Consider the following 17,771-nt stretch of genomic DNA (forward strand, 5'->3'; position numbering starts at 1 on the left):
GACTATTAACGAAGAACCCACGGGAAATGCATGTATTAGGTTAACATTAGTTTTACAAAACCTTAATTATGTTTATCTCTAAAACCCTCTACCTGCTAAAAAAAATTTCATTTGTGTGAGTATGGTGCAAAATGCTATAAAACATTTACCACAAGGCAAGTGGACGCAGTGAAATGACAATCTTTGTTGAGGAGTATTCCTTGGCACCAGGAGAAGACCTGAGAGAGCTAAGATTAAATACCACGAGCGGTTTCCGTTTAGCAGACAGCTCCTTGGTTGAAGCTATCCCACTTCAAGGAAATTCAGTGCAGTTTTATCTAATCAGCTGTTCTGCGGAGGCAGCATGTGGGTAGACACTGTTTTACAAGAAAAGTAATGCCCACATGCTGACTTACACGGGGGAACAAGGAGAACAAGAATTCTCTACATTTCCAATTAAAATTATTAGGTTATTGCAGAATAAATAAACTAGAGCCTTTACACGTATCAAGCCATCTCCTACTTTGAATTTACAAAGCGAGTCAAAGTTTTAAAACTTTATGTGCTTTTGCAGCAGAGCCATAAAGTCAATCACACACGTCCTTCTTGTAGTGTATGAGGAAAGTAGGATGACAACCCATTTCTCCACACTGCTTTAAAGCAGCTCTCAGGTCATTTTCCCATTTCTCATGTGGAAAGACACCAAAAAAAGAACAGAATGCAAGAGTGATTTTAGACTAGGCCAAAAATGCCTCAATTTTACTGTCCGTGGTCGTGTCCTGTTGGGACAGCTATGGCAAAAACCCCACGTTGTGCACTGCAAGTCTGAATTTCTGTTCACAGAGGAGTGCAATGACGATATGGGAGGCATTATCCTAAGTGCACTGTATCAACAGAATCGGGCTGAGTCTATGAATGTGCATTTCCATTAGGATGGTAACGACTTCAGAAACCAAAGGTAATATTTGAGTTTCAACTGCCAAGGCTCACTTGGTAGAAGGGGATTTGGTTTTGCAGCAGCACAGAAGAAGCAGGAGCGCGCAGGGCGGCTCGCAGAGTGCCGCGGGAGCCCCGTCTGCAACAAGGTCAGCAGAGGGAGGCAAGTCCTTCCCACCACAACCACCACGGGCGGGTGCACTTGTGTCCACAGTGGTGTCACAATTTAATCGTGTTATTTTGAACTACTTCTTACACTGCCTACACGCTGCGTTCATGTTTACTGTGAGCGGAGTCATAACGTGGCAGAGTGTCATTGCACAGAGTTTCATATTTAATAGGACAAGAGTTTTGGTATGAAGGTGGCCACCTCTCTGGAAGGTTTCATATGCTGCTTGTTTTCTTAGGGGGGTGAACAAGCGGTCAGTACACTCAAGTCAAACTCGTTATTAAAAAAGGGGCCTTTCACAAGTCTGTTGTTGATGCTCTGCCTAAACGCCCTTCTGCTTCATCAGGAGTTCTGCCTCGGTGAGTTTTATCTAAGAACTACAAGACTTCAGTCTTTTCTGAATATATGAAATTGTTCTTCTAATCGGCACAGTGCTGGAATCCTCTTGAAAAAAAAAAAAAAAGAAAATGAAAACGTGCATTCAAAACTACCGTAAAACCCACAAAGGCGTCTCTGTAAGCTTATGTATTGAAGGCACCAGCAGAGATCGTTACAAATGGTTTAGGCTTAGACTACCGTTACCTGTAATAACCAGGCATCACAATATGCACGCCTGCGCTTGGCTGACAGATGTTTGGTACTTCCTGATCATCCATTTTGCGCACAGAGTCTGTGAAAGGTCCCGTAGCATTGATAACACACTTGGCTTTGACATCAAATTCCTGCCCTGTGAAAGAAAACAGTATCAATCACATCCACCATTTGTTTTCCTGCTCACTGACACTCTCTATTATTAATCTATCTATGAACTTAACCTACTGTAAAGTGGATCGTGCTTGTCTGAACAGAACAGCTGTTCGGTTTTTAAAAATTAACAAAGTTTTCACGTAACACTAGATTTGAAAGAAAGCGGTTTACAGTGAAATTCCATCTTATCTGTAAAAGCAGAAGAGGGCAGACCGGGTGGAAGAAGTTGAGCTGAAATCTGCCTCTCGAACGAGAGAGATTTCAGTCTCAACCCGTAGACTTGCTGAATGGGATTATTACTGTACAGCACGTAGCATTTTACAATATCATCTTTGCTTGACAGAAGAGTTTGGATGTAAAGCTTAGTCTGCCCTGCCAAAACACCGGGATTTGAGTGAAAAACCTGACAGAAGTTAAAGATGATTGACATTAATGGTATGCCACTGCACTCTGGGAAGATGGCTCCTTTGCCGGTTCATTGATGTTTACAAACAGCAGTGTTCCCCGCTCCTCCCTCCTGTCATTATTTCTGTGTTTCTTTAACGAAGAGAGAACGCTCCCCTGAAGTGCTGTGCTGCCTGTCCCACCGTGGCCCGCTCCAGCCCGCTGCAGAAAGCCGTCGCTTGCGCCCAGTGAGCTGGAGGCTGCAGACAGCCGGCCGCTGGGTGGGCGAAGGCGGGCAGGGGGCTGCCATGGTGTCCCCAGGCCGCCGGCAAGACGCGCACGCACACAGAGACCCCCACCTGTTAGGACATCCCTGCAGCGCACCCCGCACACGCGCTGCTTCCCGCTGGCCGGGTCTGTCGTCTTGAGCAGGCGCAGCACTTCAGCGTAATTGGCGGTGGCAGCGCCGTACCTGGCAGCAGTGAGGGCGATGGCGAGGTTCATCCGGGCGTCGTTGTGCTGTCCTGCAGCGGGGACGGGACCGGGGGAAGGACACCAGTCACCTCCAGCCACGGACTTGTGGTATGGAAGTGTGTCAGAACCGATCTGTCACATCTGTCCCTGTCACATTGAATAGGCGTGATGGCTGCTCGCGCAGAAGGAGAATTATTTAAAGATACATCCCCTCTGCCGCGCCGGCAGCAGCACGCCCCGTCGCCTGCCCCACGCCGGCACCCCCAGCACTGCGCGACACCCCCTGCCCTCCCCACACCAGGGAACTGAGAATGACTGCTCCATCGCCTCCCGCCAGGGAGAGGCCGCACCGCCTTATTCTCTGGCTTTCCCCCTGCCATCGCGCTGCGAGCCGGTAACCGCACCCAAGCACTGGCGTGGGGGCCAGCCGCCACCAACCGACAACTCCTGCTAGCAGGGCTACACACAACGCCCCACAGCCAAGAAACAACCTTTCAGAGACCGTGCCGAACGATCAGCTTTCTCTAACTGTTTTTTCTTGTATATGCATTTTAACTTCCCAACATACCACATAAAAGCATCAAAAAGAGAGAAATAAGTAGACAAGAATTAATGAAGGATTCTTAACATATATCATTAAAGATTTATTACTGAAATTCCCTCGTTAAAGAAAACCAAGAGAGAGGCGGAGGGACCATGAGGGGAAGATGATTAATTACTTTGAAATACTGGCTTCACCTGAGACTTTTCCTATTTATTATTGCCACCCGAGTTAAAGTCCTGGATGCTGGCTGGAAAGAATTACTATACATTGAAGGGGCCAGGATCTGTGTGTCCTGAATAATTAATTCACGAGAGGGCTAAACTTCTGAGGTACGGTTCACTTTCCCGAGTGTTTGAACCACTTCTATCAAAGCTAATACTGATAAAGTGATAAATTTGTAATAGATATTGTAGTTGATTTATGTTGCCAGCATTCCCAGCGTTTAGTATAAATGGTTTATGTAAAGTTTGGTCCTTCTGATTCTGCCTGTGCAATCTCGAACCGCTGCGCAAATAATCTGTTTCTAGCTAAAAGGGCAAACTTATAAAGATGGGATCAATGGCCTCGAAGGTGCCACCTCCCCTCCCCAAACTTCTCATTCTAAGACACGAGACGATACAGTGCAATCAGTCTTCAACTACAAGAAAAAAAAAGTTATGCAAAGCGTACAGAAACAGTAACATGATAAAGCACCGATGAAGAAACAAACAGTAACTCCAGTTCAACTAAGCAAACAATGCCCAGAATAAACTGCAAAAAAGAGCAGCAAAACAACTGAGCAAGATGTCAAGAAAAGTTGGGGATGCTCCATCACACAAGATGCGTAAGACTAAACAACCATCTGTCAGAAGCGGCAGGCAAATCATTAAATAAATGCATCAACATTTACGCTGCGGCAGTGTCAGGGAACGGATAAAATGACCTTACGAGGTTTACCTCAAACCTTAACATTTTAACGCGGGGCCGAGAGAACGTACATCTCGGATGTAGAGGGAGCACTAGGCAGGAGAAAGACAAAGAACTGCCAGAAGCTGCGTTACAGCGGCTGCTGCTGCGTGCAGCAGAACACAGCACATTCCGCAGCCAGGCAGGGGATGCTCCTCCAGCCCGCAGTCGAGGGCTTTCGGAAGAGCTCCGTCCTGGAGACAACCCTTTATTGGGGGACTCCACCTGGGGGCTGCCTGACCCACAGGGTACCGCAGGGCTTGGCTCTGCGGGACAAGGAACCCGGCACAAACCACAAACACTACCCTCAAACAACCCCCAGGCACCTGTTTCCGTGCAGTAGGATTTATTCTTTTATTGTAGAAGGACCCTGGTGCCAAGAGGGTTCCCTTAGTTACTTGTTGATCCTCCACCAATTTGCTCTTGCCACCAGCACGTAAGGTGGTACCCGACACAAACCGGCCCTCGCTCACCACACAAACACAGCACAATTTTCGGTGTTAGCCAATATTAGCTTTGGGCTATGGGAAGCCTTTACTGTTTAAATTTTGCAAGCTTGCCTCTTCCCAGCTTTGCGGCTTATTTGTCCAGACCAAAAGCAATCCAGAGAAGCCAATCAGCAGAACAAATAATGTGGAAACAGGTGTAATTCCTAAAAAGAACAAACATCTAAGTAACAATTGTTTATTAAGCCCCAAATCCAAGAGATGCTCAGCATTTTGTTGAAACTCCCAATGCTCATAACGTCAGAGCGAGCTAAGGACATGCTCAGTGCGTTTCAGGATTTGCACCACTGTGTCCAAGACAACATTTTCACGCTTTCTCTGAAACTCTCATCCATTTTCCCCTCATCATTATTCCGATGCCAGAAACCCCTTGCTATTACTCAACTCTCAGCTGTCCAAAAGGAACTCGGGTGCCCGTGTAATGTATTTGCAGGAAGAGGCCTGGGAAATAACCAGGTCCTGATTAACTACACATCTAGAAAAACCCACTGGCTGCAGAGTGATGTGATCTACAGCGTGGAGTCCTAGAGTATTTCATAGCATAAGCAGCAGAGATCTGCAGAGGTCTAGGTTTGAAAGAAATGAAGAGTGACTTACTGGCTCAGAAATTTATCATCTGTGGAGAATAATACTGCAACAGTTTGGTAGAGATGGGGTCGCAGTACAATAGTTTTTATACTCAGAAACAGCTTTTTTTTTTTTTTTAAGCCCTCCAACTCACATGTGCACGTTTCCCCCCAGACCATTACATTAAAATCCTGCACTTTACATGCGATTCTCTTTCTTTCTTGATGTCTGAAGCAGCGGTTGCTCTTCCTCCATGCACACCCCCCATTATAAAGGTGCCGCAGCCACACCAGTTCTCACTACAGCACCATTCACAGTTGCCAAAGCGTATTTTCTGCTGATTAAAGAAAAACTAGCTATTTACACGTGTGCTAGTTCAGAATCAGGAATGATTAGTATTTCAAAGGGACTGGTATGTGTCCTGGTACTTAGCTGCCCCTTAGCGCTCTAGAGAGCGATGGAAGGATAGCAAAGCAAAGATTCTGCATCACAACCTTTTTGACTTCTCAGTTGAATGCTGTTCTCCCCAGGTAAGATTCAGAGATCCTCCAGACCCAAGATAAAAGCGCCCCCAAGCTCCTGCAGAACAGACAGGTAAAGCTTTCTTGACACGAGCACTGTTACCGTGTTCCGGAGATGCCCAGGAACCCCAAGGCACAGCTGTGTGCGAAGGGCTTCTCTGGGGCCCCAGGGTACCTACCTGAGACGGCTCTGCATCCACCGCCCCCCGCAGCAGCCACTGGTGCTCCACAGCAGAGCAAAGAAAACAATTACCCGCCTTGCCCCCAGAGGTAACCCCTCTATCATACCGTGGTCTTTTTTCCCAAATGTCGTAAGCCAAAAAGTTATTTTATAACAACAGAATGGCTAAACCACTTAATCTGGCATTCTTCTGGAGAAATGAGTAAGCTCCTGAAGATCTCACAACTAACCTGTAGGCAACAGAGTGAAATTCTAATTCTGACATTCACCAACACCAGATGCTCACAAACACCCTGCCCTGGAGAGGTCACTGCTGCTTCCCTCCGGCTGCCCGAGGGCTGGTTTGAGAGCGCTCGTTTGTGTCCGCGTGGCCGTCGCCAGCGGGATGCGTCTCCGCGGCAGTGCGAGAGGCAGCCACACCTCGGCATCTCCAGGAGAAAGCAGCATCCAAGAGCCAACTCACGGAACACGCTGAGTCTTCTTTGCAACTCCTCCTGTGATAGCTCTCCAAAATAAGAGGACGTTTAAATCCTTTCAGTTATTTCTAGCAAGAAAACCTGAAAGAATCATCCATCTCATTATTCACTACTGTCATCTGCTTGTGATATAGTAAGAATGGAGTGATACTTTAATTTTTATTAAGGACAGTCGAGCTAGCTTTTAACAAAACACTGGCCCAAGTGCTTTCATTAAATTAACACTGAATTCTCTTAAAAAACCTCTTTATTCTCAGAAGGCAAACTGCTGAAGACATTTAGTGCGTGAAGACATTTTGTGTAAGTGTGTCCTACATCATGTTAAGACCAACAGTGATGCCATTTGGTTTATAAATTCTTTTTTTGTGTAATTTAGGAAAATTCTATTTTCATTCCTTAGTAGCAAATGTTGTATTTCTTCAAAGACGAACAGACAATGCTTCCGTTGGCACTAAAAGAATCCTCCCACAGAGCGCACATAGTGTACATTCAATTTTATTTTTATCGATGCTGAACCACAGCCAATAGTGGTAACAAAGCCCACGGACTGTAGGAATTTGTTTGTGACTGATTCAGAAGAGTTGTGTGAAAACCACTGTGTTAATAAGGCACTCTGGTCCTTCTAGTATATTCTGTCCTGTGTCACACTGACACCCATTACTTTTATTCCAGTTCCTGCCTTCTCCTCTGCAAATCTATTCAGTTGAAGATAAACAGCACACACTAGCCAGTGACTACAGTGGTGTTGTTTGGTTTTGTTTTTTTTTTTTTTAAAGAAGCTGGAAGCTCTTTTAATCCTAAAATTATTGTTCTTTCTGTTACTTTTGTTCATGTTAACCTTCTGATGCTAAGCACTAACGCTTGGTTAGTAGGCGTACCTGCTGCATGACAATGAGTCCTGTAACAACGCACGCGAGCCTTGCGGCAATTGCCCTAAATCCACCTGTCCTGGTCCTGCAGCAGCGCAGCTGTAACACGGGGTTTTGCTAACTTCTTGCTGTAAAGACCCGGTCGGTCCCTGCAACACAAAAGCCTTCTCACCTTTCCTCATTTTACAGCCCTTCCTGATTAGGTGCATCTAGTTATTGCTGGGGAGGTCAAGTCCAACGGAGAGCTGGAAAATAGCCATGCAAGAAGCTATAGGACAGTCTTAATGAACTTTCCCAAAACACCAGATCTTTCCAAAGACCCACCTACCAGGCCTCCTTTGATAGGAAAAATACATTAAAAGGAATATTTGCATGAGACAACTAGGCCACAATTGTAGATCCCTACATAATGCAGCCAGACAAATAAGTAGGGAGGGGGGTGTTTTCTTTTTAAAAGCTGAGGGGATAAAGGCAAAGTAAATACTTGCAAATGAACCTCTTGCTTGTATGTTACCCATCTGATACCAGTGAGCTCCACTTATTTAACGAGAAGGCTTAACTGCAAGTCAGGAGCAGCCCCTTGGATTTGGAACATGCCCCACACCTACCACCCAGCACCAAGATGGGGATATTGCTGCATCACCACAACAATGGCATCCAAAAACACTGAGATTCTAAAAGTTATTTTAAAAATATATTACTGAACCTGTGTTACATGCTTACAACAGCCTTGCACGAGCTAATTGCATGCACATAGTAAATAAAAGCAATGCAAGAAATCAAATAATTTCACGTGCATGAAAGTTTTCTTGGTGTGTATATACAAACTGTACCAAAACCTTACCAAATTTAAGGCTGACGAGTGACAATTATACATCCCTATACATAACTAAGTTACCAGGACTACCTGCATCTTCTAATTTTTAAATAAGTGCTTAATTGCATGAACAGTTTTATTACAAGCATTAAAACAGGAACTCAACATCTGTTGCACATACGGAAATCAGTTATATCCAAGCTTAGGCATTATGAATCAGCTGGAGTGACTCAAAATTGTTCCAGACTTTGTGGAGAAAGAGCTCAGCAACTTCTTTTCCCCAAACATCAGTAGAACGAGTTCAGAGGTAAACAACAAATTTGACTCCTGAGTCACAAGTCAGTACGAATGCCCTCAGACCTGAACTATTTCTTGCTCTCTGAATCACATAAAACTTAAGTCAGAAATTTGCTGAAAACGAACAGACTTTCTAGGATGCGTAGCACGCACGCATTTGTTCTTGGACTGCTGCAGAGGGAAGCGCGCTCTGACTCAGTTAGATCGGTTCCATCACACCCACATCTAACAACACAGCAATGTCACACCCGGCTGTTAATACTTCTCATACAAACCATCTATCACTTGAATTCTGCTTTCCACTGCGGTGTCTGGGCTGCTGAAATACGGCTCAACCAGGTGGCAAGAATGATACACATCTATATATGCACTTTGCACTGGAAAAAACCACCCCCCCACATATTTCAGTCCTTTAAGATCTGCCCTGAGATGTAGTTGTTTTCAGTCCTCACTCTGTAGGAGCTTTAATGGAAAGGAAAGCCTTGAGTGTGGCCAGGTAAATTTATTCTAACAGATCCAAACTCAGATTTGAGACATTGAATTTAAATAATCCAGCAGGAGTCATTTTAAAGAATTTCTTGCTTCCTCCATTAAGCACCAGCTCAGACCCCAAGAAATAAACTTCTCTCTTCCTGCGAGCGATGGAGGCGAAGAGGAAACCATCAGCGTCCGACTTTCAGGCTGTGCTGCTCAAGGGTCTGGAAGGTCTAATGCCCATTTACCTGTAACAGCTGCATTTACCAGAGCTGAGCACAGCCAGGGAGAGCGCGCTGCAGAGACCACCCGAGACGCGACGGAACCATCCTTTCACAAGACAAGCTTAGGGAACTTCAGAAGTTCAAGATTGTTTTCATAAGGGAAGATTAAAGGAATGGAGGAACCTGTGACCAAACAAACTACGTGTATGGACGAAAACGAACAAGATCGCAATGAAGATTAGGAAATTAAAGTACAATACATTCCAACTTATGTACAGAGTTATAAACAAATGAATAACATACGCAAGAGACAGGAAGCCCATAAAAGCTTTTCTAAAAAAATACATATCACAATACCCCAAGAATGTCTTGTCTAATCAAGTCTACTGCCAAGTTACAGTACAGAAGCTAAAATTCCTATTGAAAATAAGGTATCAACATACAAAAATTAGCCACAATATCCCAGCACATCAAGTGAGAGACAAAATTTAGAATTATTGTTCTGTGCTACTGCTTTATAATTATGTTGTTTCCCACTTCTTTTGTATCAGCCTTCAACTTGTCACTACAATCATATCGCAATGTCAGTGTAAGTAAAAGCACAGTGTTAAAATGAAACTAAACATTGTCACTGTCAGTTTATGGAAACCGCGCTAAAATGTCACCAGGAACAACTGTCACAGCAGGTCTGCTGCAGCCATGCCAGCAAGGAACGTGCCGGTGTCAATATGGCTTATTGTGGGCCTGCCTGGCACGAGAGCCGACCAGTCACAGAGTCATAGGATCCTAAAATGGTTTGGGTTGGAAGGGACCTTAAAGCCCAGCCAGTGGCACCCCCTGCCCTGGGCAGGGACACCTCCCACCAGCCCAGGTTGCTCCAAGCCCCGTCCAACCTGGCCTTGAACCCCTCCAGGGATGGGGCAGCCACAGCTTCTCTGGGCAACCTGGGCCAGGGGCTCACCGCCCTCACAGCAAACAATTTCTGCCTCACATCTCATCTCAATCTCCCCTCTGTCAGTGTAAAACCCTTCCCCCTCGTCCCATGGCTCCCCTCCCTGCTCCAGAGTCCCTCCCCAGCTTTCCTGGAGCCCCTTGAGGGCCTGGCAGGGGCTGGAAGGTCTCCCCGGAGCCTTCTCTTCTCCAGGCTGAACCCCCCCAGCTCTCTCAGCCTGTCCCCACAGGAGTCCTCCCAGTGCTCACACTAACGGCTTCAATCTGGGGCAAACCCTGCTTTGCCCACTGCAGTAGCTATTTTGAAGCCTGGATGAAGCAGAGATGGGTTTGGCAGCTACTGGATGGCGTGTGTGGGATCCACCCCATCCCACGGAGAAGCCAAGCAGCAGCATTTTAACTGACAATTCTCCACTGAACATAAAGAAACCCAGCACACGAACGGCTACCAAAATGGGGCAGGAGGTGCTGGGTGAGGTGAACTCTGCTGCTGGGAGAGGAGGAGTGCGGTGAGGAAGATGAGCAAGGTGCACCTCTCCAGCCCTTCCTGGGATCAGGGCCCCTGCGGCCCCGTATGCCCCCAGACATGGGGACAGCCAGCAGAGCAGGGGAAGGAGCAGTAAGATATACAGACATCCCCTAATCCGTTTTCCCTCAACATACCTACAATACAGAACAGTGTACATATTAACTAATGACCCACTATTAAGTTCACATAAAACGCACACATATAAATTACAGCGGAGTTACATGCTTCGATGGAGTCTTTCCCCTAAAAGCCACGACACACTGGGGAACGCTCAGATGTTTGTGGCACAACGTGCAAATAATGTCGTTTTGCTCAGGAATAATCTTAAATCTTTTAGGTAACATGATCTGAAGAATTATTCCCCATTCACTTCTTAAGGGACACAAAAACCATCCGTTGCTTATACGAGCATTAAAAAAGGAAAAGCGAGAGGCACAGAATTCACTAGAATATTCATCATTTCCAACCTTAAACCCACAGCGTACAAACAGACGAATCCAGCAAGTCAGAGAGCAAAGCCAATTTAATCTGCGGCTCCCCTGAGGTAAATGTAGTTCACAGTCCTGCCCCCACCCCAACCTCAGCCATAATCCCCGCTTCCTGGAGGTAAGAAAGCACTGGAGTGAGGAAAATTCTGCAGCAGGATATAATGATCCAAAATGACAGGGACAATAATGACAATGAATTTCATGTCTCCCAGTCATGAGCTGGGGATGCTTGACTGGGCTGACTTACACAATTAAATTGTTACAGGTACAGCAGGAGCCGCAGTTATCATCCGCATGCTTTTGGGAAGGACGCCTCCAGCAAAGGGAAGAGCAGCGCTGGGATGCTCGGTGCCTTTTGTTGGGGGCAAGCGGCTGCTCCTGCAGGGACGCTCGTGCGGCTGCACCCTTTGACAGAGGCAAAACTGGGTTAAAGATGCAAGCCATTTTAGGCGATTGATTTTATCCCTTTTGAAAACGATAAAAGGGCTCTGAGGGATAGAGCTCGGTGTGACTGCGGCCGCCGTGCGTGGAGCAGCACTCCGAGCAAGCACAGAGCCCGTGGATCTCATCCGAGGACGGGAAGCACCGTTTAGAACCCATCCCCACTAGTGTTTGTACTAATGCCGGCATGGAAAAACGCCGTCGCTTCTGTAGGTTCAGGCGGAGACTCGCGTTTCATTTTACGGGCATTCCACTAGAGGCAGCCAGCGTCGCCTTTCCAAGCCCTCTCCTAGCAGGCTGCCCATTTTCTGCAGGATTTCAGACACAACTCTATTACACAGAACATGGGACAAAACGCATTTGAAAGCACCGGGATATGGAGAACACGCACAGTATTTTCCAGGTTATACCCACAGTTAGTGTGCCTGCAAGGCTTCCCTCGTTCATCCACCTTCGGTTTTGAAATAGCAAGAAATATGGTTAGCCGTGTATTTCACCTATAGAAAGTCTCTTTAGTGACAAACTGTCAAAGAGTTTTTATATCCAGGGAAGGAAGGAAAAAAAAAAAAAAAAAAAAGTCATACAGTTGTCTGCATCTGTAATAGGGTAATACCCCTATTACAGCTCAACATTCTCCAAATATTAATTTGTCAAATATGAATTATAAAGCTATAACATTTCATAATTCAAGACACACTCAAAGACTAGGAAAAATAGCTACAAGAGCCTAAATAAAAAAAAAGCATTTATTCCATTTTTGACAGCTTAATGAATGCCCTACTCTTTTGCATTGATTTTTGTGTGTGTGTGCATGTGTGCCTGGGAAGGATTTCTCATGGGGTTTGCTGTAAACACGGCAAGCTAAATCCTCTGCCAAGGCTTCTCTTTCTACCTTTAAATAACCTCCATATTAAATATTCCAGGAGAGAATATATACAAAAATACTGAGAATGCAAAAATAAAGAACAATACTGACATCGCAGCAAGGATGCTGGAAATTTGTAGAACAAGACATTGAACAATCAAATACCTTGGTGTGGCAAGACAGTCACAGAAGTAGTGTATGTTAATTCCTGCTTTCAGGAAATAGCAGTAAATTCAAAGAGCAGGGTCAACAAAGCCCTAAAATCTTAATGACTGATTCCAGAAGACAAATTTTCCCTACGCACCTAAAGGCTCATCTGGCAAGGCAAAATATGTTAACAAAAAAGTCTGCAAGCACCTAGAGATAGAAAAAGAATGCATCTTAAAAAGAATTGTGCCGCTTCGAATTTCTAAACACTTTAAATTGAAATATTCTGGCCAGTCGGATCTCTGCTTTAGTGTTTTTCCTAGTTCTTAACATAATGAACTATGTATAATTTAAATGGAGATTAATTCTTCCATTTAAAGTGCTGTAAAATAATTCTGCCGATGATGTTGAGCTCTCAGCCCAGCGTCTCCACAGTGCCTCTTCTCCACTCTTCCTTCGGCTACGTAAGTGGAACTGACAGATCACTGCTCAGATAGCAGCCACGTTCTTCCCCCAAAATGTTGCCTTTTTGCTATTCAGGAGTATCCTAATACCAAGGAATGCTAAATGAAGTCTGACATGTACCCCTAAGAAACAAACTTGTAAGTTGTGGCTTCAAAGAAAACCTTGAATAAATAGGACACATTGTGTACACCCAGGCTAACATCCAACATATGCTTTAGTTTCCTGATGCTGAGACAGAGCAAGAATAGCCTCTGGGAAAGTCTGTGATTTGCTGGTGCTGGTACTTCCAACATTTATAATGTACCATTTTTTTTTTTGCCTGTATAAACAATTTAAAAAATGTAATTAAGACGACCACAGCAACATTTCAGAACACAACACATTCATGAATAATGGATTATTTGACGTGCCACTAGTTTGATCAACAATTACAAAACAAAACAAAGAGCATTCCCGATCTTTCCTTTGCAAAAGAACATTGCCACCAGTAAGTCATAACTGGACAGGTGGCTTTATCAAATAAAAAAGTAACCTACATAATGAATGTTTTACTTCTTGCCTTTGGTGGTGGTGACACACATGCGAACAGCGAGATGCGGCTGGCAGGTGCTATTACCAACTACAGATACACAGAAAGTGAGAGAGACAAGCAGGAAAACAAGATAAAACTACCTTTAATTGTACACATACAATCAGTTAAGTAAGGCCACTCTCAAAAGGCCAATTTATTCATTCGTTACTTAGGGAAGACAGAGAAGGGATGGACAGAGAAGATAAAGATATGACCTAGTTTAAGACATATATACATATTTTCCGCCATTATTTAATGCTCTGTTTTATGACTAATCCTTCAGAAAGAACTAAAAGGAGTTTAATTCAACCTTATCATCCCCTTGTCTACTTTAAGTTCAATTCCCCTTCCCTTTTGTCCTCCATTCCTCCGGATTTAGGGCATGAAAGTATATCATTAAAATTCAAGTATAATAATTTACAAGATCTAAAGTGTGCTTGCTGAAACATTGGGGCTTAAAACAAATTTACTGTGGATGGAACACAGGTTAATGGATCATGATAAAATAATTAATGCGTTACAACACAGCATGAGCCCACCTACACCCTGGGCCACAGGCTGACCTCCAGGAGCCACTACAGACAGTATTTTAATTCTGGAACCTGGCACATTAAGAATTGATTTAATATTGCAGTTGGCAAGTTTTTATTCTGGATTAGGTGCAGCCTCAAAGCAGCCAAATGTACGTCATGAACTCACACATTTGATACTTTAGTCCTTCAGAACCACTTTATTCTTCTAGGAAACTGAGGTTTGGTGGAGCCTTGTGAGTGTGTTTCATTTTTCCACTGCAAAACACCATTTCTTTAAATTCTGCATAAAAACGTAGATAACTAAGCTGTAGTCTTATAAGAAAAGCAAAATAAGGCCAGATATACTAGCATGAACAAGTAGTTTCACTGGCAGCAAAACTTCAGTCTATTTTTGATATTTGTCACCAAATGAGTCTGTGCCCTGCTCGCACTCAGCTGCTCCTCTGACGGAGAGCTGCTGTCTGCCTGGTTGTGTCAAACCCGTAGGGATAAACCCAGGGATTACTCAGTCCTCCTTCTCCAGTAAACTGTTCTTCGACATTCTGTGCATTTCCTTTTCTTCTCTTTTCCATTTTACACTTCTTTGTTTCCAATCTGCAGAGTGCGTGATTGTCTCTTACTGCCTGGGATGGCAACAAAACCAGCAGAGACCGCTCTCCGTCACCCCGAGCTGGGCACGCCATTGCTGCGCAGGTGTTTGCCGCTAGAAGACCACACCGTATCTTGGAGCTGTACTTTTATTTATTGCAACACTGTTTAAAACAATTATTTGTCCAAGAAGCTTGAAGACTAAATTTTAAGGCTACCTTGTAAATGTGTATCTTCAGAATGCTGGAGTACTAAATAGCTATGATACATCCAAACTCTCTATTTAATCAGAAAAAACGTCAATAGATTATAAATAGATTTCAAGTTATAGTGCTCTTATGAGAAGTGTAATTACAGTTAAGAGAACCACTTCGTTCTTCTTGCATGCTCCTGGGATCCCTTAGACTGTTTTAAGGGATAGCTTATGATAATGAAAAAATAAGTCTGAATTACTTCTATGTATGCTATTTACAGCAGCTCTTGTTACAGTATACAAAAAATTCCACATAATGCCATAAAAAGTTTTGCTTCCAAACAACCTCTTATCTCCTCTAGACCTTAAAAGTAAGGTAGAAAAGATGCAGTTTCCATCAGAGATAAAGAAGTGACTTAATTTTTACTTAAGTCTCACCCTACTCCCAAATAAGAACCTACATGTATATATTCTTGCACAAATATATTCATTTGGGGTTTTTAATTCTGCTGGCGTCTGTATGAGACAACTTGCAACTATCAACATGTGCTTTTGCCAGAAGCCTCATAAATACCATCCGAGTCCAGTGTGTTTCGAGAGTCCCTCCTACTTCTTCCCGGTACAAAAGCCCCTATTGATAAGCCAATGAATAGTCTAAATGCAGTTCTAAAAAGGGAAAAGAACTACCTTTATAATCAATTTTGTGTGAAGACCTTTCTGGCTGCCAAAAGGTCAGAAACTACATCTTCAGGTAAAAACTAACTAGAACTGTACCACTACCGAGGTAAATCAGTATTTAAGCTACTTATTCTTTGGAGGCTCCTTCAAGCCTGCAACGAATCTATGGCTTTTTGCCCTATCCTGAACACATTTGACATTTTGATATTAGCTAGTAAGCCCCATTACCAAGAAAGTTTTGCCAAGACAGAAACTCTCTGTCTTGGAAGTAAAGTGGAAGAGGACTGGAGAAGGGGGAATACCAGTCTCACTGAAAACACATCGTGAAACAGTGACGAAGACCAATGCAAAGAAAAAATATTCCATCTTCTAGATATGCCAAGATAACCAAGTGCATCAAGAGAGCAATTCTGGTATATCCTGGTACTCAAACTTCAGCAGTGAACTTGCCAGCATTTAGAATTTGTACAAGTTCAGCATTTTTTAAATACTGACAATGTGGGGATGTGTCCTGCATGATGCTGAAAAGTACTGAGACACAGCAGCTTGGACAAAGCTCAAGACACCTGCACATCAACACAAACGCTAATACCCCAGACAAACAAAGTTTCTAGGTAGTCACTTGTCAAATAAGCCAGCTACACCTTCACCAGTTTTGTTTCAGGTTGCCTTGCATATCTGTAGAGACTGAAGGGACAGAGACAGTGGTAAGAAATGCACTGCTTAAAAGACCCTTGGCAGCACCTCCTGCTACCCAGCAGTGCGAGGGACTTGGCGTGATCCACCCAACAAGGCAGAAAGGCTGACCCACTCTTACATTCCAAACAAGAGTGATGCTCCTTCCAAACGGGAATAGACAAGAACGCTTCCGACGGCAGCGAGTTCTATTAAATCATCATTCTATTTTGAATGAATGTCAAAAGACTTGCAGAAAGCACCTTTGCTTTCTCCCCCTCAGACACGGATTTTGTGCGCTATACACAAACAGAACTGGCTGATACAACAGATTCAATAACTTGAGCTGGAGGCATTTTTCCTCTCATGAATTTATAACCCTTTGTTTAAAGGGGTTTTAACAGAAACCATGTCTTACAGCAATCTCTGGTATTTGATTATAACGACAATGAACGCTGTCTTTGCAGAGCAACCAATTTTATTGGCGATACAAAAAGTAATTGATCCAGGCCTCATCCAACCCAGTGCAAGAACCACAACCAGAAGCCGGGTCATCTAGACAGGTCTGAAGTTATTTGCACGCTGACAGTGCAACAGCAAACCATTTAACGTTACTGGAATGATCCCACTTTCTTGACTCATGATACCTCAGAGAAAATGTTCAGCCTGAGAAGCGCGCAGCAAAACCACGCGCAGGTGGGAAGCTGTAGAGAATCCCCAGAACACCAGAATGCTTCCACCTATCACTACACCTACGAGCCAAGAAAGCTGATATATTCTCTCCTTCATCCAGTAAGTTACTGTTGTGAAAAACATAATGTATCTACCAAATTAACGCTTAAGATGCATGTTGACTCCTTCAAGTTGTCATTCTTCCCTTTAGAAAGTTAAGGTACGTGATCTACGGTTGCATGCTTCTGTTCCCCCCGCCTCAAAACGCAGCCCAAAGCACAGAAAGGCAACGTACCGTCATAATAGACAATCGCTCCAACCAGCTCGTCTTTGCGTAGCATTGGAAAGAGCTCCAAGGCTCTCGACTTGCTGAGGACATAACTACTTTTCAGGCATTGACTTCCAGCCACCATGTCATATAGTTTTATTCCAAACCAGTAGTATGGCAACTGCCACCATCTGCAGGAAAAAAAAGTAATTCCCCATGAAGTGAAACAAAAACAATTTAAAAGCACACGCACACACTGTTATTGAAGTACAGAACACGTTAAGTAACACAGCATCTTGTATTACACCAGTTTTGCTTTGTACCATCATACCAGTTCATGGTATCACAATATAATGTAAATATGCCAGAACTTACATATTGTTCATTACTGTTTTCAACTGATCTACTCACTGCAGTTACTCAAGCAGATTCAAGGCTTTATTTATATAGAATGAAGATCATAAACTGGCTTTTTGTACTTCAGTGTGAGGTGAGATATTAAAGCTATGTGTTGAGGAAGAACCAGGCGGCATGTGCAGGCTGGAAGGGTTCCCCAAAGCACACCTCGGCTAATGGCTCCTGCACAAACAAGACCAA

General features: G+C 44.0%; 1 protein-coding gene across 6 annotated transcripts in view; it reads right to left on the minus strand.

The window, feature by feature from the left end:
- GPD2 (glycerol-3-phosphate dehydrogenase 2) overlaps window positions 1-17,771 on the minus strand; it is a 62,955-nt gene that overhangs the window by 17,138 nt on the left and 28,046 nt on the right. For all 6 annotated transcript variants that reach the window (XR_010071980.1, XM_063341368.1, XM_063341372.1 and 3 more), the window contains exons 6-8: window positions 17,202-17,365; window positions 2,575-2,739; window positions 1,667-1,811 (exon numbers count right to left, since the gene is read on the minus strand). Coding sequence is in view for 5 of the 6 variants with exons in the window: in XM_063341368.1 (XP_063197438.1) it covers window positions 1,667-1,811; window positions 2,575-2,739; window positions 17,202-17,365 (474 nt within the window). In the remaining variant the exon portion in view is untranslated. The remainder of the gene's footprint in view (window positions 1-1,666; window positions 1,812-2,574; window positions 2,740-17,201; window positions 17,366-17,771) is intronic.

Source organism: Chroicocephalus ridibundus, chromosome 7 (assembly GCF_963924245.1).
Source record: "Chroicocephalus ridibundus chromosome 7, bChrRid1.1, whole genome shotgun sequence".
Taxonomy (NCBI): Eukaryota; Metazoa; Chordata; class Aves; order Charadriiformes; family Laridae; genus Chroicocephalus; species Chroicocephalus ridibundus.